The following is a 27,719-nucleotide window of genomic DNA, read 5'->3' on the forward strand; positions in this document are numbered from 1 at the left end:
TTAAAGTAAATGCCTCCCTCCACTTCTGAGAAGTCCCCACACCACGTGAGATGAAATTGGCGTTTACAGGAACACTGTAATGTCTTTTAAAGTGATGGGAGGTACAGAACATTTTCACATTTTAGAATAATAGTGAAGTCATCAAAACTATGTAATTGTTAACTGAAACTATGGGAATTATGTTGTGACTAAATAAAATCCCAAATAAATCAAAACTGTGTTATATTTTGCATCTTCAAAGTAGTCTGTATTGACATTTTCTCAACAAGCTTCTTGAGGTATCACCATGGGATGCTTTTGAACAGTATTGAGGGAGTTCCCATCTATGTTGGGCACTTATTGGCTGCTTTTCTTTACTTTTTGATCCAAATTTCCAAAACTTGTTTTTAAATTAAATTGTAGTTTTATAATGAAATAAATTAATATGGAGGCACAATTATATTTTTGTCTACAAAACTAATTTCAAACATTGAAGCATACGCCTTCAGATCAAACATTTTTTAAGATCATGAGAAATGTTTCAGTCAAGTGTTTCAAAAGTTTTGACTGGTAGTGTATGTATCAGAAAAACAATGCAATGGCAGTATTGACACAGAAATATCCAGATGAAATTCATCCAATTGCATATTACACTGCGCAGTTAGATACTACTGAACGAGGGTTACCCACACATTAGTAGCAGCAGCTGCATTCGCCTATGAAAAGGCAAGTATGGTTACTATGAGACACCCAGTGAACCTGTGGACAGGCCATACCCTGCACGCATTATTGACAAGTTCCTCGTTTGTGGTTTCAAATGCAAGGACAAAATATGAAGTCATACTCTCAGCACCTGATATGACAGTACAGAGATGTGTAAAAGTAAACCCGGCAGAAAGAATGCCAGACCCACAAGAAGGGAAGGAGAATAGTGATGAAATAGCACACGATTGTCTGAAAGAAATAACATTTGTGTAAAGTAAGAAAATACCACTCTACAGAACCATTGGTTGCATGTGCACAGCAATAAGTGCAACAGCCATTCTCAGCATAGTTAGCAGAGTTATTAGTGCACATGGTGTATGTCATTACTTTGCATCAACGTGGGCACAACAAGGTTTTATGAGAGCAGACGGAACCCCAATACCACACTACCATGCAATACAAGATCTAATAGATGCAATAAAAAAAAACACAAAAACTTGCAATAGTAAAGTGCCAAACACATGGAAACAATGCAGCACACACTGAAGCAAACAAGTATATCATAAATGAGGAATATGACCCACCCACCACAGATTTGACTGACTAAGGGGAAGTGCATGAGAACTGCATCTGTATATGACAAATCTGTTTGGGGACAGAGAGGGGCATAATATGATGAGAAAAGCAAGATCTATAGAGGACCTCAAGGATGATTTGTAGAGCCATGTAAACTATTACAAATGTTGATGAAAGATGTGCATGGGCTAGCCCGTTGCGCAAGGGAGGAGGGAATGAAGGCAATACAAAAAGCATGGTGGTCACCATATTTGGTGCCAACAGTTAACCAATTTCTGAGTGAGTGTGATCTGTGTGCACAATACAATCAAAGAAAACAATGTGCTATGACGATAGGACACATATCAGCATCAGAAGGACCATTTAAGCACATTATGATGGATTATATAGACATGAACAAAAAAAGAACAATACAAGGAAAGCAACAATACAAGGAAAGCGACTCCTTGTATTACACAAAAGGAAGTGGGATCAGCCAAGACGGGATGGACCATACAAAGTGGTACTGGTGACCCTAACAGCAGTCAAGGTGAAGTTAGCCTATACCTACACTGTTTTATGTGTGTCACCGCTTGCATAGCTTCCACCTTCATGTTTTGTACTCTGCAATACTGGCATCACGGTGTACCTCATATTCAATATATGCTTGTCATTGGCATGTACCACTGGCTGCCAACTTTTTGTCAAGTGAATACGGGACACAGGAGGAGACAAGGCATATTTTTATGGATGCAAAATGAAAACTTGCGACGTTTTATTCCTATCAAAAACATGTTATTTTGATTAGTATAACTTTTTATGATTATATCATGGAAGTTTTGCCTTTCTGTGGGGCCCCCTCCAGTAATGGGAGTAAATGTATTTTCAGTATTTACACCCCTGTAGATAATGTACCTCTGAACGCATTGCCTGCATCCCATTGAACTCGTCATCTGAATCTCACCAAACACCTCGTCTGCGTCCCACCGAATGCGCAGTCTGCATCACACCGAATTAGCTGTCTGCGTCACACTGAACGCCTCATCTACATCCCACAGAAAATGCGTCGTAAGTGATCATCTAAAGGTTGTTAATTCTGCATAAAATGATCACAAAACTACATTTAAATGTGTTGTTAATGTGGTTTAGTATTTAAGAATAAAAGTAGCCTAAACATTTCCCTGCGGGGTAAATTCTAAGTATTTATAATGTTATGCACAAATATAATGACAAGCAACACAACATTCACATTTCAGAACAACTCGATTTTGGGTGGGGGGTGTCACACTTAGTGACTGTTGTTGCTGATCTTTCCCTCCTAGTCAGTGAGCCGGTCACACTTACCAGTTAAAAACAGAGAGGTGTCACACTTAAGGCTTCACTGTCATGCCACATTTTCACAGCCAATCACCTTGAAGCTTTTGAATGTATTTTTCAATATTACTCCAAAAATAGCGAACGTTCATAAAATTGCTCGTAGAAAACGCTCTTAACAACGAAGATCAATAGTTATTGGGAAACAGGTCCCAGGTCAAGTATTCAACATCAGGCTCAGGTTGGTTTAAGAATGCATGCATGGGAAGCATTACGAGGGAATCTTATGAAACAATAACATAGACATTCCAAGAAGTGGAATATGCATATGATATATAATATTTTAGGTAATGTTACTCTTGACAAGATCAGATTTAACAATAAGCACAATAAATGGAGACTGCAAAAGGACACCACGGCCATCCGATTTGAGATCACTCCATGTGAATTTTTATTCAAGGTTTACACTTTAATAATATTTACAGACTCATCATTTCGTTGGAGTTTTGGATATGTTTAATTAAAATATCACTTAAGTCTTGAGCTTTTTAGGTAATCAGTAACAACTATTTTTATTATTATTCGGATGAACTGGTTATTCTTTAAGTCATTATTCGTGCCTTTCCGAATAAGGTATAATAGGAGGTCCAACCTTTTTTCCTGAGCAGTAGAGCAAATTAATATGTTCGTTTTTTTGGTATTGATTTCCACTAAACTCAAAAACATCCATTGTTTAATGTCACTCATACATGCAATGAGTGCAGCAGGAGAAGAATGTGAGTCAGAGCTGGTGGTAAGGTAAATTTGAATGTCATCAGCATAGCAAAAAAGATTAAGGTCATGTTTATGGATGATGTCACCATGTGGGAGCATATAGATAATAAACAGTGATAGTCCAAGGACTAAACCCTGGGGAACACCTTGTGTGAGTGGACTTGTGGCAAATTATATGTCTTTATAGTAATGAACTCTTTTCTGTCAGTGTGGTAAGAGGTGAGCCAAGAGAGAGTTTGAGATCTTGATTAGTTAACAGAAGAGCTAGTGTCACATGTATCTGCAAATTAAGAGCAATTATGGAGAAGTAGTTTAACACCAGGAAGTAAAGGCATTGTGACATTCAACAAAAAAAAAAAAAAAAAGAGATTGTGGGAACTGGTAATCATAGGTTCGATCCCCACAGCCACCACCATTGTGTCCTTGAGCAAGGCACTTAACTCCAGGTTGCTCCGGGGATTGTCCCTGTAATAAGCGCTCTGTAAGTCGCTTTGGATAAAAGCATCTGCCAAATGCATAAATGTAAATGTAAATGGAATGAGAACTTCCACAATCTCAGTTTTCTGAAATGAAGCTGCGGTCAGGGTGTTATTTTTACTCACTGTTTAGACCCCACACTTTTCCCAATTGCATCATCTGAACACACATTCACTTCTCTGTTCAAATTTATCTACAACACATGCATATTAAACTACAAAGTAATGTGCAAGTAATGTGTCAACATTTCAAACAATAACTCAAATTTGTATTTTTTTTCTCATGCTAACAAAGAAAGCTTCAGGTCTGTTACTTGCACATTCAGCCATTTGTGACAAAGTTGCCTTCTTTTCTGGTTTCATTCAGTTTAAATTGGTGAGCAAAGTGGATTTCCTTATTGTTTCACAACTCCACTAGCCATTCAGTGATGAATCAAAGCACTTGTTAGAGATGCCCAACCAGTAGCCTAATATGTAAATGATACCCCCCTCAGAAATAAAATAACTTTTCCTATTTAATTAAAACTTTTAGCTAAATAATAAGTGCAAAAAAAAAAAAAAAATTAAAAAAAAAATAATAAAAAAAAAATAATCAGAGCTGAAATCAGAATAAAGCAATAGGAGAATATCCACATGCATCTCTTTAATGAAAACAGGGAAAGCTCCTTGGATGCTCATTGCATTAACTGCACGAAGCAAACATGTGGTCAGTTGTCATACGCTGATGAAATCCATTCCTAAACCTCTGAAAGCAGTTCAAGATCTGTTTAAAGTCTTTGTAAGTATGTCATGGTCTAAAGAAAAAAAATCACATCTAAAACACCACACCCACACCTCACAGAAACAGGACAACAGTTATCAAGTGTAACAGGCATACCACATGAGCACATATAGACTATTGCTCTCTCAGTTTCATACATAAACACAAAAGTAGCCCAGGCATGTACACAAAAGATTAATATGGAGTATACAATCAAAACATTAATTTAAACAATATTTCTTTTTAACATATCTTTTACATAATGTTCTTTCAATGAAGATTACATAATCATTAGCAGAATGTGCAAGAAAATTTACAGATGAATCTTCATTTCTAATTTATACCCTGATAATACCTGAGTGGACAGTTTGAGACACTCAGTATTTCTAAATGTAGATTTCAAACTTACAATGGAGTAAAAGCTCTTTTGAAGTGAATCTCACAAAAACATTCAGTTTAGGTCATATTTTAACCCAAAATAAAAAGAATATAAGAAATTATATTTTTAAGAGCATTTAGTCTATTTTTAGGGCCATTAAGGTTTTTGGAATCATCATAATTAAATATCTTAATTATTATGAAGCAAAAAGTTGTTTTGGATAATGATTTTTTGTATGAATCAGCATAGCATAAAGTAATGGCAATATACTCTTCTTAAACATAAACTTTCTGTATAAATATTTTAAATAAAAAAAAATTAAAAGAAATCCATTAACATTTTACATTACAGTACTGAGAATGATATTTTCCTTAAACAAATTATTTATTTTTATTTTGGGGTGAAATGTTTCATGAGATTAACCATCTGGAGCTATCAATTAAGTGTTTGTTCTTAAGATTTACACCACTGCATTTTAGACTTAATATTAATTAATTGATTTAAATGATTAATATGATTTTTCATACTTTGCTTATTGAATATATATAAACTAAATATAGCCAGGCACTAAATGACAGGAGTCATTTATCATTGCATTTAAATCTTAACAGCAGCAAGGCAGTTTGCCAAGTAAGGTATAAATATGTTTATCTAGAGGACCATGGAACCATCGGGCAATAAATGTCTATATTGCGAATCGGAATTTAAGGATTTTGTATAAAAAATAGCAGGGTTCTATACAGCTAGAGCAGAAACTTAAAAGCCAATGAAACAAATCCATTGGTGGTCACCAAAGCACTGTGTAATTCAGTCTGCTGAATCCAGGGTCCTTCCTGAGCTCCCAGTATGTACCATTGCTCACCCATGAGTCGTCTTCAGAACGCCTGATTGAATTAACGAAATAGCGTTATGGACAGAAACTCATGACAGGCCATACACAACTAGAGCTTTGTGTTTGGAAGAGCCACTTACTTGAAGAATCGCGGTGAGTGTGTCATGTTGTTTTCTTGCAGGACTCTTCTCCTCTCTCTTTGAAGCACTTCAATCCTGTCTTTATGTTCTTCAGCTCCAGCAATATCACCCTCTTCCAGTAATCTAACATAAAAGGGACACCAATTAGCCAACAACAAAACACCGGTCTTAATCATGGAAAGTCTTCACTTTGGTAGCAGTTGTGCAAAAGTCATTGTTCAAGAAGTTTACCTTTGGTCTGGTCTAAAGCGTGTGTCCGTTGGGGGTAAGATGAGTCTAAGACTCTCCTCCAATTCATTCAGCTCAATTGCAAACTGGGTGAACCCATAGTACTCCTCATAGTCCTCAGGCATGGGATCTACACGCACGCACACACACGCACACATATATTTTCTGTAATTGACAATAATTATGCTATTTTTGTGCCCCTAAAATCATTATAAACAATCTCATCTGAGATGAATACAGTTGTAAACAGTATGAACGTGTCTGAATATTTTCATTATAGTGATATATCTCTTTCTGAACTGGTCTCTAACTCACTTGCTCTCCAAATACAGGTGGCTGCAGGTGGTTTCCCCAAGTACAAGGCCTCATTCCATTTACCAAACAGTGAGTGAATGACACGCCCCTTTGAGTCAGTGACCACACCCTCCACCTCATTAGCATTGCAACCTCCAGATCTTGACTGAACATGCAGAATATGAAAAAACAAACAATAATAAATAAGGGTAAAAAATAATTTAGTACGATAAAATAAAAATGAAAAGGTTTATTGAGTAAATTCTGGGTAAATATTCTGGCTGTATTCCATAAAAAGAAGATGTAGGCAAGACAAACACAGATGTACACATATAAGGTATGTTGAATGAAAGCTGTGGGTACCAAGCTGAAGGCCTGATTTCACACTTATTTTAGAGTTTTTGATGGTCCCACCTTAAAGAAATTGACTTTGCAATGACTGACATCTCCCCTGGTGGTAGTGTGCTTGAGTGACATTTCCCCATAGTGCTCTATCCAGCGCTGGCCACTCAGGATGTTATGAATGCAGGAAGTGACCTTACTCCACTCATAATGATCCCCAAAACTAAGAATGAGTGAGCATGAAAAAGAGAGATATGAGAAAAGACGTTGGAGTAGGGAAGACAGTGGGATGAAATGACAAATGAAAGGAATGTAGACTGGTTAAAAAAATAAATAAATAAAGTGGAATTACCCTGGCAACTCTAAGTGGGTGATTCCCATGGGAACAATCTCCATAGATTTCCCCCAAAATTTATTCTTCCATCGCACATCTGACAAGCAAATATAAAGGATGTTCAGTTTACCCAAATAAAATCAAATTGAAATGTTACAAATTATCTAAGTTTGGCACTTGCACACACCAAGTGTGTGTGTGTTTTACTCACCTTGCCAAAGGGTGAAGTTCTTGGACTCGCAGTGACAAGCAGACACAGGTGGGTGGTGACTGACCTGAGAGACAGAGTGTGAATGTGAATGTAGAGGTGTACATAAAGCCTGAGATTTTGGTAGATATCAACCCTTAGATTAGTGATAGACCGATATATCGACTGATATTTGGCCAATTTGCGATTATCGGCATTGGCCGAAAACCGTGTTCGCTTGACCGATTAACTTTCCCACGCATCAGTTCCAAGATCTATCAAAAGATTTGTCAATGGACAGTCAACACTTTCTGTTTTCAAAGTTAATGCAAATTTGGGTAAATATTGCATTGAAATAAGTGTTTGTTTTACTTTAGAAATGTTGTGTACATCTGATTTGCTGTTGTAAAATTGTATTGTTTATCTGCATTTATATCGGCCATTCTGCTCTATAGATATCGGTACTGGCATCGGCTATTAAAAAACCCATATAGATTGACCACTACATCTGATGCATTAATTATTCAATTATATCATATGAAAAAAAACCAATATATTTTATTTATATTTTTAATAGTTTTTATATAGTTTTACAATGTTTATTTTTACTTTCAAAAAAGAATATAAACCTTTTTTTAAATTATGTATTTTGAGAGTTACACATATGTCCATTGCAATAGAAGATGATTGTAAATATTGCAGTAGAAGTTAATAAATTAATACATGTTATTGGTAAAAGTGCTGTCATGCAAAAGCAGCATAGTGTAAACAGTCAAAGGGCTTTATGACGTGATCATATTTTAAGTGGTCTTTACCTGCTTTAAGTAAAGTTACAAAAGTAAATTTATAAAATAAATCTCCAAATTAGATGCACAAACATAAAAATGTATTGAATGTATTAAATAATGCCTTTACAATGCATTATAAATATGGGCTTCATAGAAAGTGTTAACACAAGTATTTCTGCATTAAAATTGGATGTTGCTTCTGTTATAATGTATTATACTCTAAAGTATAATTATGAATAGGGAAAGTCTTATAAAGTATTATAACTGTAGTTATAATTATTTATGAGAAGTTATTACAAATTAAATGTGTATTATGAGACATTATGAATGCAGTATAATGCATTTATAATGCCTTTACAATGCATTATAAATATGGGCTTCATATAAAGTGTTTCCATACTGGTTGCATCCTTTTAACATCCATGTTGAATTTGTTGCCATAAATAAAAAATGAAAAAAAAAAAAAACACACAATGGTGTATCGAATTATGAGTAAAAGTCCAAGTGTGAGTTTGAGTGGTTGTTCTGAGGTGGGTTAAAAAAAAAAGTGTGTTTACCTGTTCAGAAATGAAGCGGAAGCCTTTCTCTGGTCGGACACACTCGTACGTTTCTCCTAGTATAGGGTTAAATGGTTTTCCTCCAGCTCTAGTGAAGGAACATGCATATGCAGACACAGCAAATGCTGCTATATACACCTACAAACAAACAAACAAACAAACACAGACACAAAATTATAGCATATATGATTAATTGCAAAAACTATAAAAATGCATTATAAATAGTAAAGATAAAGGTGGGCATGTGTGTTTAAACAATGCACATGATTTGATGAAGAGTCAAATATTCTGAGAGTGTTGCCTTAAAAAGATATATAGAGTACACACACTACCGGTCAAAAGTTTTGAAACACATTTCTCACGATCTTAAAAATCTTTTGATCTGAAGGTGTATGATTCAATGTTTGAAATTTGTTTTGAAGACAAAAATATAATTGTGCATACATATTAATTTGAATATAAAACTAAAATTGAATAAAATGTACTTTTTTTTAAATTGATGACTTGGACCAAATAAAAAGAAAAGAAGATAATAAGTGCCCAACATATGGAACTCCTTCAATACCGTTTAAAAAGCATCCCAGAGTGATACCTCAAGTAGTTGGTTGAGAAAATGTCAAGATTACATGTCTGTAAATTCTAGGCAAAAGGCGACTATGAAGATGCAAAATATAACACAGTTTTGATTTATTTTTGGATTTTATTTAGTCACAACATAATTCCCATAGTTCAATTTATGTTATTCCATAGTTTTGATGACTTTACTATTATTCTAAAATGTGAAGAAAAAAGAAAATTATAATAAAGAATGAGTGTTTCAAAACCTTTGACCGGTCGCGTATATATGTAACATTAGTTAAATTTCAGTTATGTGAAGCTGTATTGAGACTGTATGTGTGATCTCACCATGCGCATGTGTGGGTCAGGTGTGTTTGCAGCAGTGTCCAGCAGATGGCAGTACTCATTTTCCTCACATAGTCTCTGCAGGGTGTTGAGTGGCTCATTGAGTTGGACAGGCATGGCCACTTTTGATAGGTCTTTACCAATGTTACTGCGCAGAATACTCCACAGATTCACACTCTCGTTCATACGCGAACTCGGCAACCGTTCTCGCCGTGTCACAGTACTCTCTTTACCATTGCGGTTGCCTGAAATGCAAACAAAGCCATAACTACGGTTGTAAAAAGTTGAAAGTTTTCCAAACTGTTCTGACGAACTGTATTAATAAACAGAAAAAGTGTGTAATTACAGCAGCACTTGGGTCACCACAAAAAAATTATAAAAAATTGCTTTTTTCAAACACTTTCCCAGACTTCCATAGGTCATTTAAACAGAGAGTCCCATCACAAGCTCATGTAATTGGTTGAGTCAATGTTTCTGTGACTAGTCTAAACATTGCCATGTTTCGATAGTGCCCACGGATTTTACACTTACAGTACTTGTAGTTGTCTCAGTACATTAAACTGGCAAAGGCGAAGTAGTGTCAAATCCACTAATGACACTTTTTAGCTTTAAATTTGTGTTTAAAAGTGTAGGTTTGTGAGTGCCTCACCTAATATCTTGTGCACGCTGCTAGTTTCATTTCTGCAAAACACCACTGATGTGCTGTCACTGACATCACTGGTGTACGAGTCATCATCCGACACCTGGTAGCAGACAAACTCAAGTTCATGTGTAACATTATAAAATCATGCTGCAATTTAGTCCTCATTGTCTCACACTGTATTCTCATTTCATTAATACATTTATATTCTCTCAAGTTTAGCACAAAATGTAATGCAAAAAATGCAAATCTGCACTGTAGGACTCTGAAAATTGCCCTTTTGACTCTAGGATCTGACCTCATTCTCAGACGAGCTGCCAGAGAGCAGATACTCTTTAGCATCATAGAACTCTGAGGATTGGAGGGACTCTGGGATTGACCCTCGACTCTCACAGGACACTTGCTGTAGTGGGCGTGGCCCATCAAAGACATCCTGATTGGAGGAAAAGAACGAAAAAGGTAAGGCCATGAAGAGCTTGATGCTAATTGTTTATTAATATATATTTATTAGTTGCACACATAGATATTAGATATCAGACAAACACTTTGACTCCGTTTACACCTGGTTTTAAGATGCGTTTTGGGTGATCCGATCACATGTGGTCAGCCCTAACTACAGGCCTAAATGTGGTCCAAAACGTTTTGTGATCTAATTACAGAAACCACATAAAAATCTGGTCAAAAACGCATGTGACCACATCGCATTTGAAGTGTAAACGCTAATCTGTCCTGTATGCATTCTGGAAGCAGTGAAGCACCAACCCTCACCTGTCAATCAACTGCTGCACTAAACCAAGAGTTTACTGTTTATGTTATGAGCGGCTTTAAAAAAGGAAACAACCGTCCGATCGGATAATTAAAAAAGCGAATACATACACAATTATGAGAGCTTCACGGATCCAACCGCATCTGGGGGAGACAGTGCACCTTGGGCAGGCCCATGTGTGGACCCTCTCCATATAAAATAAAACAGCTTTTATAAGGTTACTGATATGACTGGAGTCTTCATTTTAATGTGAGTGCTCATGATTGCCTACATATATTGCAAAATTACAATTAATGTCTTTGGGAATTAAACTTTTCAATAAAATTATTATTTTTTTTTTATTGAGTGCACTTTTAAGTGACCAGGTGTAAACAGCGATGTATATCAACTAACCACATGTGATCGGATCACCTGAGACACATCATAATACCAGGTATAAACTAGGTCAAAGACACAGAAACACACTTATACCTTCTCACTGATACTTTCCAATGTATTTCTGACTCGGTCTCTCTCTGCCAAAAGAGATGTGTATGCTGACCGAAGAGTGGAATTAACTAATAAGAGAGAGAGAGAGAGAGAGAGAGAATGACAAGAGTGAGCATCAATCCACAGCATCATTTATATAGTTATCTGAATCCTCAATATAAAATGCTGGAGGGAGAATGTATTGAGCTTTGATATACTCACCAGTGCCAGCAAGCCTACAGAACTCCTCCTGCATTCGCGAGGCTTCTGTGGGTGAGTCTGGAGTTTCCAGGCACAGCTCTGGAGAAACTGGCTCTGAATACACCAGGTTTGGATGTGACACGTGCAGACGAGAAGATGAAGTGTCAGGAATCTGTGTGTAAAAGAGCACAGATCATAGAGCAAGTGGATGAGAGAGTGTGTATGAGGTAGAGTGCAGTTCTGCATAAAAGAACAGTGTATATATGCAAACAGATTAAGATTTAGAGGCATTGTACCTGCATCGTGTTCTTAGAATCCTTGTTATGTTTCTTGGATCGCCATTTTCTGTGTCCTCTATTCTCTTTTTTGGAGCCTTCGGTCTAGGGTCACATACACCAAACTCAAACACATGTTGATTACATACGATTAAAATTCATGCAGTCACACACATGCACATGCCAATACCTGTAGTGAGTTGATAACAGGTACTGAGAACGCTCGGAGCAAAACTTCCATATTTTTTAGCAGCAGATTTAATTCCAGCAAGGAGGACTCACACTCTGTCAGATCTAACAAAAGAAAGTTACGAAAACCAATCAAAGCTCCATAGCTTAAAAAAGCATAAACACAGTTTATCTTTTTTTTATTTTTATTTGAGGGCTCAGTGAACATTTTCTGCTTTTCTACAACATTCTCTGGATGTTTTTTGAGTAGGGTTAGGAACCGGGAAACGGCAAAAGGCTTTCATTCAGAACTGGTTACATCTTTTTTTAAATACCAGAACTGAAAGATTTTCATGACTTTTGGTTCTGTTAATGGTTCTCGAATGTGTATTCTTCCGCAAATGCGGATGGAACACAGAGCTAAAATATTTAAACAGTGTTCTTGTGTTACCATTCAGCTGCACTGCAACACCACTATTGAATCAGAAGCCAAACATGCAGAAATACATCCAGTGTGTACTGATTGCCGAATGAATGACTCTTATGAGCAGAGTCTACACAGCAAAACATTTAGTGCTACATCCCGAAGTAATGAGTTTTATCAGCGGGTTCTTTTTAGTGAATAAAACATTTACTGAACCGCAAGTTTATTTTGTCATGTATGCCTCAAAATGAACAATAAATGTTTTATTAAAAAGTCTGGTGACATTTGGTAACAGGCAGCTGAGGGCAGGAAATCCAATAAGAATTGTATGTTTTATTTCCAAATATTTCTTTCTCGAAATCACTAAAAGAAATGTTAATTAAATCAAAATCATTAAAAGGAATCAGAATCTGAAACAGACTTGAACAGTATTTTGAAACTGCAGAGCAAGGAATCTGAGAATGCTGTAAGTGTGTCTGTGCATGTTTTTCTTTTCAGTTACCTTTACAGCACTTCTCCATGTCTTTTGAGTTTTGGCGCCAGCTGTTCCTCAGTATGGCTGAAGGCTGCTTGAAGAGAACGGAGCGCTAAGAATAAAAAATGTAGAGAGAAAAAGCTAAATGTATGTTCTGTGCATTTTTACAGCATTTCTTTGAAACTATTCATAATATTGGATAATAATGATTAATATTCATTCATTACAATAATCGTTTCTTCAAATAGTTAAATATTTTTCTATCTTTTATACTGCACATTCAAATGTTTTGATGTTTGATATATCTTTTGAGGCATGTAAAATTGCAGATGTGTGCTTTAGTGTTATTGCGGTTTAAAAAACAGGCAGAACAGTAAATGTACAATATCATCCATCATACTGTATCTATTCTAATGGAAAAGTAATGATCATGTGCATCCCTCGTTATTATTTTTACTTTCTTAACAGCTTCACAGATTTACTTAAGGATGCACCGATATGAAAAGGTTTGGTCGAAACCGATTAAAAAAAAAAGAAAAAAAAAGAAAAGAAAATTACACTTTACTATAAGGTTCCATTCGTTAACATTAATTAATGTTTTAGGTATCATGAACTAACACTGAACAATATTTTTTTTTTTAATACATTTATTAATCTTAGTTAATAAAAAAAATTGTTCATTGTTAGTTTATAGTGCAATAACTAATGTTAACTATGCAACTTTTGATTGTAAAAATGTATTAGTATATTGAAACTAACATTAACCAAGATTAGTAAATTCTGTAAAAGTATTGTCCCTTGTTAGTTCAATGTTGTTAATGTAACCTTATTTTAAAGTGCTAGCCAAAAAACTATAGGCCAGTACAGAAATTTTGCAGCTTAACATTTTTTGTCATCAAATCATTGTTTTACGTTTTGCATATTAAAGCATATAATTTATGCTTTACAATGATCAGAGGTACGAAAGCTGATCTAACAATAAATAATTTCCAGTGAACATGAACTGAATCTGTTGAACACATGACAGGGTAAAATTTTTAAGAAAGACATAATGAAAGATAAACAGAAGATAAAAAGATAAATTTAAAAGTTTTAACCAAAAGGAACAAACCCCCCTTTTAAACTCTGTATTATAAAGGTGTAAAGGGTAATGCTGTCCAGATCACTAGAGAGCACCGCTTGCTCATACAGCACTGACAAATGCAGACTATATTTTAAAATGCAGCCTTTAAAACCCACACATATCATATCATTTCTGAAAATATGGATTTAACCACTGAGTCTTATGGATTACTTTTATGCTGCCTTTATGCACTTTTTGGAGCTTGATATTTTGGTCACCATTCACTTGCATTAGCTGAGATATTCTTCATTTGTGTTCAGCAGAAGAAAGTCATACAAATCTGGGATGGCATGAGGGTGAACAAATGATGAGAGAATTTTCATATTTGGGTGAACTATACCTTTAAGATTAATTAATCACGCAAGGCCATATTGTGATTAAATCTTAATACAATCAATCATGCAACATTAATAAATATCACACCAATGTCTCAGAAGTGAAAGTCTGCTGTTTCAAAGCATTTTGGTTGGTTTCCCTCATCAAAAGGCCTATAGGTAAGTGCTGTTTACACAACTGTCATGTCTGTTTAAAGCATTTTTTTTTTTGCAGTGATGTGAGAACGAGAAATACAAATGTAATATTACATGTTCTTAGGATTGCCAATCTTTCTAGAGATTGAGGCTATTGTTATTTCTGGATTGTGCATTTGAATTCACAGAGTTTTTACAAAGTGGGTTACTAATTAATTATAAATAAATCATATTTTTTCATAACCAATATACCTATGGATTTAATTGGGTCATTAATTGGCCGATAAATATCGCCAGCCGGTAGGTACATCGGTGCAACCCTAGTTTTAAATCTATTAGCATTACAAAATCGGTTGATGGAGTGTGGGGTCTAAAAGCCTGATTATTAGGAAAAATTGTGAATGGATACTAAATACAGAGGGTAAATACTTTTGTGATGGAGGTGTGGTCAGATTGCTGTTGCTCATGTGGTTCCATTGCGATCTCGTTCTGACGGAACGTTCGATGATGACGAAGCTGCGTTACCCACTGTTCATACATATCTTGAGATTTCACCTGTGAATGTAATGGCAAAACACATCAAATGAGTGAGAGTGTGTGCGTGTGTGTATGTATTCTCAATAGGAGTATGACTAACTACATTTTGCGGCCCAGCATATGTAGGTGGGGGGAATGTCAAAATATGTCGTTTTACACATCCCTAATGTATTGTAAATACCTTGAGGTGATAAATACTCTCCTCTGTGTCCAAGTCAATGCACATTGACTTTTTCTTCATGGCCATGACAGAGAGACCAACATCAATGCGACCTCGTAACCTCCCCTTTTTCAACTGAGCAATCAATCACACAGTAAGGGATGAAAAGGCAATCTCTGGCAGTGTCTCAGCTGATTTATGCAAGTTTTGGTAAATGCACATAAGCATCAAAGAAAGTGTGTATGTAGTATGTGCACTTACATCAGTCCCTGTTTTGGCGTAAGTAAGGATGCCCCTTTCAAGCACGAAATATCTCTGTTAAACATGGAAGAGTCATACAGGTTTAAAACAACATGAGGTTGAGTAAATAGTGACAGAATAAACATTTTTGGGAAGCTATCCCTTAACATGACAAAATTATTTTTGTCATGTTATACAGGTCATTATTCATATTGCCTTGACCGTTTTACAGCAAGTCAAAAGCACATTTCCGAAGCAAAAAAACAACATGCAACAGATTTGGTTTTGTGAATGCTTCTGTCATGTGACCACCTTATGCCAGCCTTTCATTGGCCACTTCCTCTTTTTCAACAGCAAGCCCTCCTGCTTCTCAGGCTTCTGAATATTTCCTGTCAAGGCCCATACGTCCTCAACCAACTCCCAGTTGTCCTACAGAAATGAGAGAAAGGGGAAGAGGTGTAACATTTAAAACGCTGATTCAGAGCATAAGGAAAAAATATTGTAATATACCCCTGACAAGTCAAGAGGTTAAAAAACAAAACAAAAAATGTACACTGTGCATTGCATGGGGATACTTATAAAATTAAACTTTTCAGTATAACAACACATAAAACTGCTGATGTAGATGTTAAATCAATAAAAACAGAGACAACAGCGACTGTGTGTATATTTTCACACTTTAAAATATATTAATGTTATTGCATTAGATAATGAAATATCACGCTAATACAGTTAGTACAATCTACAATTTTACAAAAGCATTTGTTAGGGTTTAAATGAAAAAACAAGACATGCTGTTCAAAATTAAGATAAAATGTCTTTTGCACTGTATTTGGTAAAATATTTGACCATATTTTTGATCATATTTGTAGCACCCATCGATAAAGTTCTCTTAGGTAACTTTAAAGGAGATTTTAAGTAATTCGTCTTACCTGTCTGTTGTCTTCACTTGAGGAGTTACTCTCTTTCCTTTGAGGGAATGATGTCATGGTTGATGAGGTGGACATGGGTGATGTCATCTTTGGAGACACCACTCCATTCTGCTCTTCTGAACTCATCTTGACATTAACATACTATGGAGACAAAAACAGGCCATTCAACATGAGTTTACCACAGTTCCCAAATGACTACACATCAGGTGGCCAGCAGAGGGCGAAAGAGACAGACAAATAAAGTGCAAAAGCGCTTCGAGGTCAAGGAACAGGGGGAAAGTAAAAGGCAGCACTTTAGTGCATTACATGTATGTTTTATTGCATGTGATATTTGCTCAGTAGCGTAGATTTGGCTTGAACATTGGGGGGTTTATTTTTTAGTCTTTCTTTTTTTAATCTATTGTCAATGCCTTTTTTGTATATGCACTTACATTTATACAATTGTTAACCTTTTTTGCACTCCCAATCAAAAAAAAAAAAATACATAAATGAAATAAGACAGCCTCGTTGACATATGCAGCTGACAAATGTGACCTCCGGAGAATGCATCCTTCCAAACGAGACACAGCCTCTGTCTTTCTTGCTCTTGTTGGGAAGGAGGAAGTGAGAGCCGGGTGATCAATCCAGCGTAAGTCACTTTTAATCAAACTTTTCAGCACAACAAACATGGTCAGCCTAATAAATAAACACACAACATCATTGCTTTTCAGCACGCACGCACGCACACCTTTGTGCATCCCTCTTCTCGATCTGAAAATGTAATCATTTTTAGGGCCAAATTTGATTAAGTGATGTGCAAAAAAATATTTGCATAACATCCAGAAAGTAAATAGGTCAAAGGTTACAAATTTTTTTCCCATACGGGTTAAAATTGACCTGTTTGGACAAATGGAAGGGACAATTTCCATTGCTACTCCTCTTAAACAATTACATACAGAAATGATTTCTGTTTTCATTTAGTTTGTTTTGATGGTCTTGACAGTCATAACGTTTGGTTCCAATACCAAAAATTATGCATTGTTTTCCAGTACAGGTCAAAAATGACCCCAATACAATATGAGGGTTAAAAAAATTTGAATGAAAAAGGCACAAAGGGGCAATATTCTATGCAACAACAAAGTTTTATTTGTCACAATCTTAACAGCTATAAGCATGAATTCTGCTGCTCTGATATCAAGGTAAAATTCTGATTGTAAAGTGGCAGTGACTTGTTGGTTTGTGTAGAGTGTTTAGAGGTAGAGTGTTCCAAACGCAAACATATGATAGAGTAGTGACTTTTTGCCTACTGCTATGGCCCAGTTGATAAAAGCTTCTTTGTAAGGGTTTACTTAACTAATGGTCTCATAGAATCACATTACTATACCTTTATTTTTGCTGAATGATTTTTATGTGGCTTGTTGTACATTTTGTGGCAGTTTCCTGGTGAAAGTAGCATTAGAGTGGCTAAAACAACTGACTTTTATTCACTTTCAAACAAAATCACAAATAAAATGGCCAGTTAATAAACACTTTTCACTCTGTTACTCACACAATGCTATCTGATGACAATACAATTATTTTACTATAGTGCCTGACATTTAAACATTTGCATTACATCAGGGCTGTGATTGATTATTTTGGTAATCGAGTAATCTAGCAAATATTCTGACGATTAATCGAAAAAATTATTTAACTCAGATTGCATAAAGTTGTGGAGTCATGTTTGGCTAAAATGTGTTTTGATCCACTTTACAATTGAATAACTACCACAAAACTATTTTGCAACCAATAGCTAAAGCCAACAGACATTCAAAACAGACCTACAATATAAAAAAAAAATATATATATAAATATAGTTCAAGGTGATAGAGATTGGCTACTTCAGGTATGCCCACCTATTTTTTTTATTTAAAAACAAAAATGCAAGATCTGCTTTTTCTTTAAATAGTTTAACATGATCTAGATATTTCAGTTTAAAACTCAAATATGGGAAAACAAGCCATGGAAATAAAATATGTAATCTTTTCAGAAACACCCAATCTTGTTTATTGAGGATGAGTTATATTCACATTTTAACTATTTTATGGATATATAAAAGTTATTTTATTTGTTTGTTTGTTGTTTTTTTTTTAACTATAACTTGCATGCAACACAGAATGCAATATAAACAGTAATCGCTTCATTGAAAGACAAGTTTCCACTCATTTCTTCTTCAGGTAAGCCAAAGTTTTATATTGTGACTGCAGGGAGTGAGATGCTCAGCTGTGTGTCTTTAACGGCTGACATTGATATTTGACTGACCACATACAGAGCTGCAGCTTAATTCAGTAAATAAAGTTCTCTGGGTTCCCACATTGAGTTTTACCTCTGATAATGGCCATAAACTATAAAATATTTATCGGAAGTGGGGAATTTTGGTCTATTACTAAATTAATCATCATGAAATCTAATTTACATGAGGAGGAATGTCTTATTAACATTTACACAGCATCTAGCATCTAGACATGCAGCATGTGTGTCCAGTGGGTCTGTGGAAACTGGATGTCTTCTTTTTGAGTTTTGTTGCATTGCTGAAGTGATGTTATAGAGTCTCAGGTCCTGCATTGTTTTTCAAATCTAAAGTGAAGCGCTCTCCCATAGCTGACACCTCTTGTTGTTATGTGTATGGACCCTGGTGCCACTTCCTCCTTATTTTCAATATGTCAATTCAGCAATAGTGTAATCAAGGATTTTTTTAAATTGAGTAATCAAATTAAATCAAGTAATCATGGCAGCTCTACATTACATAAACAACTACATTTACAAGCGCAATCAAACGTGATACGAGTGCAATCAAACTGCGCAGCAGGTCAACTAATAGATCTTTGGACATGCGATGGAAATGCTTGGGCTAGGAGTCCTGAAGTGCACCACAACATAGATGTGTTTGCTTCAGCAACTTGCACTTTTCATCTAACATTTGCTTTCTATGACATTATCAGTTAGGTTTAGGTTGCAGCCTTAGGGTCAACATGATCACACGGGAAGTCGGCATGCTGTTTCCGAAAGTTCCATTACACTAGGATCGGCAACAGTATGCCGACTCACTGACATGCCCTATCTCCCATCGAACATATTTGGAACGGCTCAACAACAACTTTCCCTCGTGACACAACTGTTAGTGCATTGTGTCAGTTGCATGGGAGACCACAATTCAATCCCCATTCAAACGAGGAAGTAATCATGAGTGTAATAAGGAGGTTGCATTTTTATCCATAACATTGCATTTTGTCTCTACTAATGGTTATGTTTAGATTTGGGCCTTGGTTGAGGGGTAGATTAAATTAAATACAAATTTCTCTTCAATGTTTTACACCCTGTTAAATAAAATAATTATTTTTACAAATGGCTTCTGGTGACCTCTCCTGGATATAAATGAATGTCATACATGCTCTGAAACTAGGGCTGGGCGATATGGCCAAAAAATCATATCTCGGTATTTTTTGGTGAAATGGCGATATACGATATATATCTTGGTACTTTCTACGTTTTTCCTATTTGGATAAAGAAAATCTGTATTTTTTTATTTATTATTATTTCACATCCTGCCCAATGATATCCTGCAAAACAATGTTGATATTCAAGAATATGGAAACAAATATAGTGAATGTAATGGCGGCTATGCAATATATTATGTGCAAAAAGGTAGTTAAAATCACAATACATTCTAAAAGTCAAAGCCTTATGTGAGATTTCACAATCACCTTTATTAAAGCAGTGATGATCAAAATAACATACAAAACAAAGTTTTCTGCTTGTTTGAAACTTTACAGCTGCACAACTCTGATGTGCAAATAATGTAAACAGAACAGTAGAACACTTAACTACTTTATCAGAACAAGTAGGTTATTTGAGGTAGAACATTCTTTAATAAACAAAGTATTTTATAGTGTATATTACTTACAGATTTTGCTTCCAACGAGCTTTGTTTTGGGACAGAAAACTTTTCGGGCTGCTTATTCTTCGTGGCTGAGGTTGTAGCAGACGAAGCGCGAAGTTTTAAACACTCATCGTACTGCACTTTATGGTGACGTTGTAAGTGGTGGAAGAGATTTGATGTGCTTCCACTTTTTGACACGACCGTTTTATGGCATTCTTTGCAGATAGCTTGGTTTTGCTGCTCATCGGATCTTTTAAATCCAAACCATCTCCAAATAAACGAACCAGTGTTTTTCTTTTTACGTCACTGTGATCGTCACTGTGTTTTCCTCCATGTTGTCAGGCGAACTTGTGTGATGGAGTAGGAGTGGTCCGGTTCGCGCGCGTTAACTGAAGCTTGAGCGGGAGAGGTTTGCATCAAACCATATCGATATACACGATATTGTCTCATCCTGTATCGCGTTGAGAAAAAATATCGATAAATTGTCAAAACTCGGTATACCGCCCAGCCCTATCTGAAACACTTACCGCTTTAGCCTCTGGAGGCAGTGTTTTAAAATTCGGTCAACGTATATCGATTTCAGCTAACACACACCTGCTGAATTTTATGTGAGATCAGGCTGTTAGGGTAGGGAGGCAAGTAGGTTTTATTGTGCACTTCAAAATCTGATTACATTTTACTCAAATATAAATTGCATGAATGTCGTTTGTGCATTTTAATTTAACGTTCACGCAATGGGAAATTATCTTGGTCAATGCAAATTCATACATGCAGTGTTAATGACACACAGTGACACAGAGGAGAAGCATCCTTACTCTATTGCTGTGGAGATGATAGACTGAAGAGAACTATTATAAAATAGACACAGAATCTCAAATGTCTTCCTTCATGAGAAATAAGGGCTTGTGAGTTTAATCAGAGAGCATTAAAATAACATGTGAAAGTGAAGAATTTAGAAAAAAATCTTCTTACTATAATATATAAATGCAGGTTGGCAGGGTTACAAAAACAACATTGTAAATGTTAAATGTACAAGACTAAATTAACCAAAAAGAGAGTATTTTGAAATATTTTGATATTTAACACATTATATTTCATATCATTCATAAGTGTTTAAACCCTTAAAGGAAAACTTATTTCCATATTTTATTCTATGATTCCAGTTCAAGTTAAATAAATTACTTCTTAAGGTGTATAAAGCACATATATAGAATTTATATGACAATTAATCGCAATTATATGTTTGACAATTAATCGTAAGCCAAATTTCACAATAGTAACAGCCCTAGGCAGATTGATGCTCACTTTCAAATGGAATTCACCCATGGATAGATGGAGTGAGAGAGACTCTCTGATGCCACCAGTGCAAAATGGACAGACTGTACACACAAAAGTTCCACTTGTATATGATAGCTGCTCTAGCTTTAGGATAAACATGTTGTTATTCCATACATACACACCCAAGCTGTTTCCAAACATTCAAGAAAGTATTTGCTGGCTTGTTAAATATGTGTAAACTCAGCCAGCTCATGGTTTCCAAACGCGTTATTTTTGTGTAGTTGCAAAAGCCAGACCTGTCCAACGCTGCTCTGAGGTATGTGGGCGTGTGTGGGAGTCCATGTTGTACACACTACAAACATTTCAGCAGGAACCATCCAACATACTAGTGAATATATACTTCAGGCTATTTACATTTCTTCTATTCTGTAAAAATGTTTTCCTAGAACACAAGTGTTAAACTCAGACATAAAATCATCACTTCAGCTAAATCAAACATTTTTTTAAGGAGGCTCTTACAAAATAAGTGACATTGCTTTGTCCCTTGAGCAATCATATGGGCCCACGCTGAATGTCTATTTCTGGAAAGCATTATTTGAAAAGAGAGGCAGGAAGATATGCAAATGCACAAGGGCAGGGTTTCATTTAACCCTTTTCTTTCCTAACAGAATGCTAATAGACACAGTCACAGAATACAACTAAAGTAATAAGACACCAGAGGTTCTCCATATCCATGATTTTAATCTGGATAAGGGGTGTTGTTAGGGAGTTAGGCTTGACACAATCGGAGTAAAATCCAGCCTGATTTCATAGAAATTACGTCACTGTGGCGACAAATTTTATTATCATGAGCTAAATGTTAAAATTCTCACAAACAAATGGAATGTTGAAGGTTATTGCTCTAGCAAGGTTTAAACAAACAAAACCAACTTCTGGCTCCGCCACTGAGATATGGTCAAACACTTAATAATATCAGAATATTTAATAAATAAGAGCCTACAATATCCACCTACACACACACGATATGAAAACTAGTTTACAAGCTGATGCTAACTTTTCCGGGTCCTGACTGGTTTATGTAAGCAAAAGAATGCTAGGGTTGTAAGTTCAATATTAAATGTATTGTCATTCAGAATTGACACAGGTGTAATGTACAAATATTTTAATTAAGAGCAAAGACTGCAACAGAAGAACACTTACAAACAGGAGAAACTTTGATGCGTTTAGATTACACTGATATCCGATCACAATGCGTCCCCGACTACCTCGGGATCAGGACAAGCAGATCAGAACACATTCCAATCGCAAACGTGTTCACACTTGTTATTTCAATGTGTATGAACTGTTTGTGGACAACATCCAGATACAGTAAGCATTTTAATGAACGTTTATGAACTGATAATCTGCTGTTTTACTTGTGATTTGTGTGAAAGTGAATAAAATCAAAGGTGTTATAGTGCCGCTAGTGTATATTTCACCATGAAACTGCTGTCATACGTACAACAAGCCACATAAAAAAATGTAGGTATATTAACGTGAATTTATGAGACGAGGTTGCTAAAATAACGTGACTTAAATACTGAAAATAAAGTGTCTTGAGTAACTTATTGTTAACAGCGACAATAGAACTATAATAAAAGACAGATATTCAAGATATTATTAGATTTGCTGTTGACATTAATAATATCAACTCGATTTTTAATTGTTAATGGTTTGTACCGACTTGGCTTATTAATGTAGAATGCAATGGATGTTCTGAATGGGGCTCATCCAGATTTTAGAGTCGGAACTATCCATCTGCTAATGCTAGTTTGAGCAAGATTATAAAATGTAAACTGTGAATGTCTGACATTGAGCAAAGGGTGCCTTTTCTAATGAGGATGATAACCTATAATGTAAACAGGGAGAAGGCCAACACTGTATGACCAGAATAAGCTGTAGTGCCAAAATAAAGAAAAGGAAACCTGCTCACGTCACTGAACTGACATTTCTGACCCTGACTTTTATGGCATTTGAAAACACACATAGAATGTGGGTGTATGTATGCACAAAATATCAGAACTGGTCCTGAATAATGCATGTCAATCATTAACACCATATAACTTAGTCATAAGTAATGAGCTGTAGGGTGAGGGCTTTACAGTGGGACCAAGGGCACTAATGCTTTAAAGTAGCTACATTAATAACAAATACAGGGACAGAGTAAAAGGAGTAAAGGTTGTTTGACTTGTCCTTGATGGATAAATAAGTGGGGGAGGTTCCTTCTAGAGTTCTTATAGAGGAAGTCAATTATGTCATTAGAGGGGGGGGGGGGAAATCAACATAACCTTTGAGGTCTTCAAAAGATGCTTAAGGTCAGTGGAACATTTAGCCACATCCTTTGATTTTGTAAGCATGATCTCACAGGGGCAATTTAAGCTTACAAATTGAAGTGTATTGGTTAGACATGGACTGCACGACCTCATGTAACTGCTACATGAATATGTGGGAAAGCAAAAACAACACACTTGAAAGTAAAAACTCACCCCAAAATAATGTCATAATTCATTCACCCTCATGTTGTTCCAAACCTATATGAATGTCATTCATATCTGGAACACAAAGGGGGAAAATGTCATAATATATATATATATTAAAAAAAAAGGATAATTAAAGTATTCCTTGAAGCTTGTGCCTTATATTGTGAGCCTTCTGAAGGCATACGTTTTGGTGAAAAAAACAACCTGAAATCTTTTCAGTGAAAATCTTCACGTCATGGTGGCATGTATTTTCACACAAAAACTTGCATAGTTTTTAGCGCTAAGTAATGCAAGTTCTTAGGTGAACGCTTCTCTCATAGCACTTATGAACGCAAAGATTATAGTTTAGTTTCTGCCTAAGACCTACAATATGATAAAAGAGCTACATTAACTACTTTTATGCTTATTTTGCTTACAAAAAATTATTTTGACTCAAAAGCAACAATCGAGGTTACAGTGAAGTACTTACAGTGCAATTTTTGGAGGGTTTAAAAGCAAAAATGTGAAGTTTATAATTTCATAAAAGAACTTAGATTAATCTTTCTGTTAAAACTAATGTATTATTTGAGCTGTACATTTTTGTTTTAAGTAATTTTAAGTTATTTTAGGGTTTGTTGACATTACATTATGGCAACGATGCAACACAACTTCTTGTTCAGTCATTTGTCATAACTAGACTGGACTACTCTAACGCACTCATTGCAGGCCTCTCTGCTTGTGCAATTAGATCCCTGCAAATCCAGAATGCAACAGCAGGTCTGGTCTTTAATGAACCAAAGAGAGTGCCTGTTACACCACTCCTTGTCTCTCTTCACTGGCTGCCAGTTGATGCATGTATCAAATTCAAGGCTCTGATGCTGCCATACAGAACAGTCACTGGGTCTGCTCCAGCATACCGAAAATCATTTCTGCAGAGCTGCATTCCCACCAGAAGCCTGTGGTCAGATAAGGAACCATGCCTTTTTGTACCAACACAAAGAGGCACTAAAATACTTTCCCGAACTTTCGGTTTCATCGTACCATGTTGGTTGAATGACCTGCCCATCCGTGAAGCTGACTCACTTTCCGTTTTCAAAAATTGGCTAAAAACACATCTTGTCCATAAGCACATCCAACCAGTCACACACACACACAAAATATTGTTGCACTTTAACCTGTCTTGAATACTACTATTCTGATGCTATTGAAACTTTGTAATACGGCACTTTTCATAACACTGTCTCCTTAGAATGATTAGCTTATAATGTATAATATACATTTGTATAAAAGCACCTGCCAAATGAATAAATGTAAATGTAAAATTGGTTATAACTTTACATAGAAAAGGCTAGTAAGTGAGTTTATAACACTAAAATCATGTTAACACACATACATATGATTGGCCCCATTCACGTCCATTATAGGTGTCTTGCTAGAACCCAGATTTTCTTTCTTTCTTTCTTTTTTTAAGAAAAGGATGGACATGTCAAAAAATATTTTTGTGGTAATCTGAATTATTCCACAAATGCTGTCGATTGAGCTTAACCCAGAACATTCCTTTAAAGTCTCCTTAATATGGACTATCTTTAAAAAGTGGCACTTGACATACAATTCTCTGAGCAGAGTTGCACAAAAGGGCACATTCATGTATGTATGTATGTATCTATATATGCGTGTGTGTATCTCTCTCTCTCTAATATATATCATAAAACTGATTAAATTTATGAATTCTGGAGTACAGAGTCTGTTAGCCATAAAGCATGAATTTGTATTAATCTATGGGCTGTACATGCCATTTGGTAAAATACCACTTAAAAAAAGCTCACAAGCCACTTAAGTCAATTCAGAACCATTTAAAACCCATATAAAGTCTTCAGATTAATACCATGAAAGTCCCACTAAACCTCAACAATAATGACGACAGTACAGGAAACCATGTTTGACGATATTCCCCATTGTTCAGAAACAAATCACAAAAAACTACATACAACGAGCGGACAAATGATTATGCAACAACAATATTTGCATTTGTGGCGCGATATGAAAGTTTGCTGGTGCTGTGTGGATCCGAACAATTTCCGTTCCCGTAGCAACATGATGCGCCAAATACAACACAAAACCTTAAACTTCTCAAAACAGACCAAACGCAAAGCTGCCTGGAAGCACTCACACACAGAGAGAAACCGATTCAGTGACGGATAAACAGTGTATAGTGACACATTAGTCAGTCTATAAATCCTGTAGCCATTTGAAGGAATTATTTATTTAGGGTTTCTAAGGAGACACAGTACACAATGGGGTTTAATCAGACAACAAACGTTGACTGGTGATCGTCAGATCGTGGCTTGGAAATTATGAACACACTTTTATATCCGTATATTAGAATGAGAATACATGGAATGTGTCTTAATACGGGTTCTCATCTTTACGGGGCAGAGTTAAAGTGACTATGAATCACAGATACAATACGATACGATCTTCCAAACGTTATCACCTTCCCTTAGCACAACATGCTAGCACTTTTTGATAATTAAAAAAAAACATATTTAAACTTTTCTGTGCGTAAAATGAACACAAACTCAGTTCCTACCACAGTCGCCAAGTTCAGAGTGACAGCGTGGCGAGTCTGATCTGTCGTCGTGTCACTGATGGTCCACTTTTAAAAACGCCTTTTCAGCACATTTACACTTTGTACCTGTCACCGGGCTCACCATCACTCTTCATCGGTAACTTTCATGATATTCGGTAACTTTGCTTCGAGAAAGGTTACCTAGACCGAAGTATCCATGATTACAACCATCGCTGTAATACGAGACTAAAGCGGAACATAGTAGATACAGGTTTTTGTTTACAGCTTCAAACTCGTATTCTCTCGTGAAGTGTTTTGAGTTCCGCGGTGAGGTGAACAGGGTCAGGGCGGGGATTCACTGTGATTGACGTTTAGACAGCCAATGAAATCCTGTGAAGAGTGACATGTAGTCTATCGAAAGACAGCAATTTTACACGCAACAGATAGGCCACACAAATGCTACATTCTTAAGGGAAATCTAGGAAAGGAGATAAAAATGAATTATTTAAATAGAATTAATGAATGTTAATGTTTTTGAATCTATCTATAAAAACGAATACAAAAAAACGAATCTATCTATCTGTTGGTTGGTCCATCCATCCTTCCATCCATCCATCCGTCTATCTAATAATATTGATTATTTCACAAATGTGTTTCTACATGTACCTTCTTTACAGTGGAAATGAATGGGACCAATCTGTAAATGTTAACATTAAAATACTCATTGTTTCAAAAGTATAGCATAAAAGTATAATCGCTTACTAACCTTTTATGTGTTATATCCAAATTTACGACTTCGTTACCAATGACAACGCAAAGCCGTAAACACTAAAACCATAAAATGAGATCTATACCCTAAATTTAATTTTTGGTATAAAAACCTAGATCATCTAAATGTTATACCTAAATGCTAGTCTACAAACCTTCTTTGACGTTTCATCCTAGTGTTGCCATAACAAAAGAGACTTTAATACGTTGCCAACACCCTTATGCTAGAGAAGTAATCCTCCCATCAGTGGTATGCACCAAACCACTGAGCCTGACTCACGT

The 27,719-nt window shown here is 35.8% G+C and overlaps 1 protein-coding gene across 5 annotated transcripts; it reads right to left on the bottom strand.

The window, feature by feature from the left end:
* Positions 1-4,069: 4,069 nt before the first annotated feature.
* LOC127620190 (oxysterol-binding protein-related protein 3-like) lies at positions 4,070-27,685 on the bottom strand. 5 transcript variants are annotated; one of them, XM_052093313.1, is made up of 23 exons: positions 26,691-26,988; positions 24,128-24,193; positions 16,427-16,567; positions 15,807-15,923; positions 15,516-15,569; positions 15,276-15,389; positions 14,987-15,112; positions 12,992-13,076; positions 12,088-12,191; positions 11,919-12,002; positions 11,644-11,794; positions 11,425-11,510; positions 10,486-10,620; positions 10,197-10,290; positions 9,551-9,792; positions 8,645-8,782; positions 7,324-7,387; positions 7,131-7,209; positions 6,851-7,001; positions 6,458-6,602; positions 6,146-6,272; positions 5,915-6,037; positions 4,070-5,826 (listed from the first exon to the last, which is right to left on the bottom strand). In XM_052093313.1, the coding sequence occupies exons 3-23, from the start codon at positions 16,550-16,552 to the stop codon at positions 5,730-5,732; spliced, it is 2,442 nt and encodes an 813-aa protein (XP_051949273.1). In that variant the 5' UTR covers positions 16,553-16,567; positions 24,128-24,193; positions 26,691-26,988; the 3' UTR covers positions 4,070-5,729. The 5 variants fall into 5 exon arrangements, with proteins under 5 accessions (XP_051949273.1, XP_051949275.1, XP_051949276.1 ...); XM_052093315.1 differs by lacking the exons at positions 24,128-24,193; positions 26,691-26,988 and adding an exon at positions 27,593-27,685; XM_052093316.1 differs by lacking the exons at positions 24,128-24,193; positions 26,691-26,988 and adding an exon at positions 27,436-27,568.
* Between the last annotated feature and the right edge of the window lie 34 nt (positions 27,686-27,719).

Source organism: Xyrauchen texanus, chromosome 26 (genome assembly GCF_025860055.1).
Source record: "Xyrauchen texanus isolate HMW12.3.18 chromosome 26, RBS_HiC_50CHRs, whole genome shotgun sequence".
Classification (NCBI taxonomy): domain Eukaryota; kingdom Metazoa; phylum Chordata; class Actinopteri; order Cypriniformes; family Catostomidae; genus Xyrauchen; species Xyrauchen texanus.

What these genes read in the sequence shown, in the direction of transcription:
- LOC127620190 (XM_052093315.1), bottom strand. Translation starts at nt 16,552, where the DNA reads ATGAGTTCAGAAGAGCAGAATGGAGTGGTGTCTCCAAAGATGACATCA. An exon ending in CATGGAGAAGTGCTGTAAAG is followed by an intron (nt 12,192 to 12,991) that starts GTAACTGAAAAG and finishes TTCTTTTGTTAG; the next exon opens with ATCTGACAGAGTGTGAGTCC. An exon ending in ACCCACTTAGAGTTGCCAGG is followed by an intron (nt 7,002 to 7,130) that starts GTAATTCCACTT and finishes ACTCATTCTTAG; the next exon opens with TTTTGGGGATCATTATGAGT.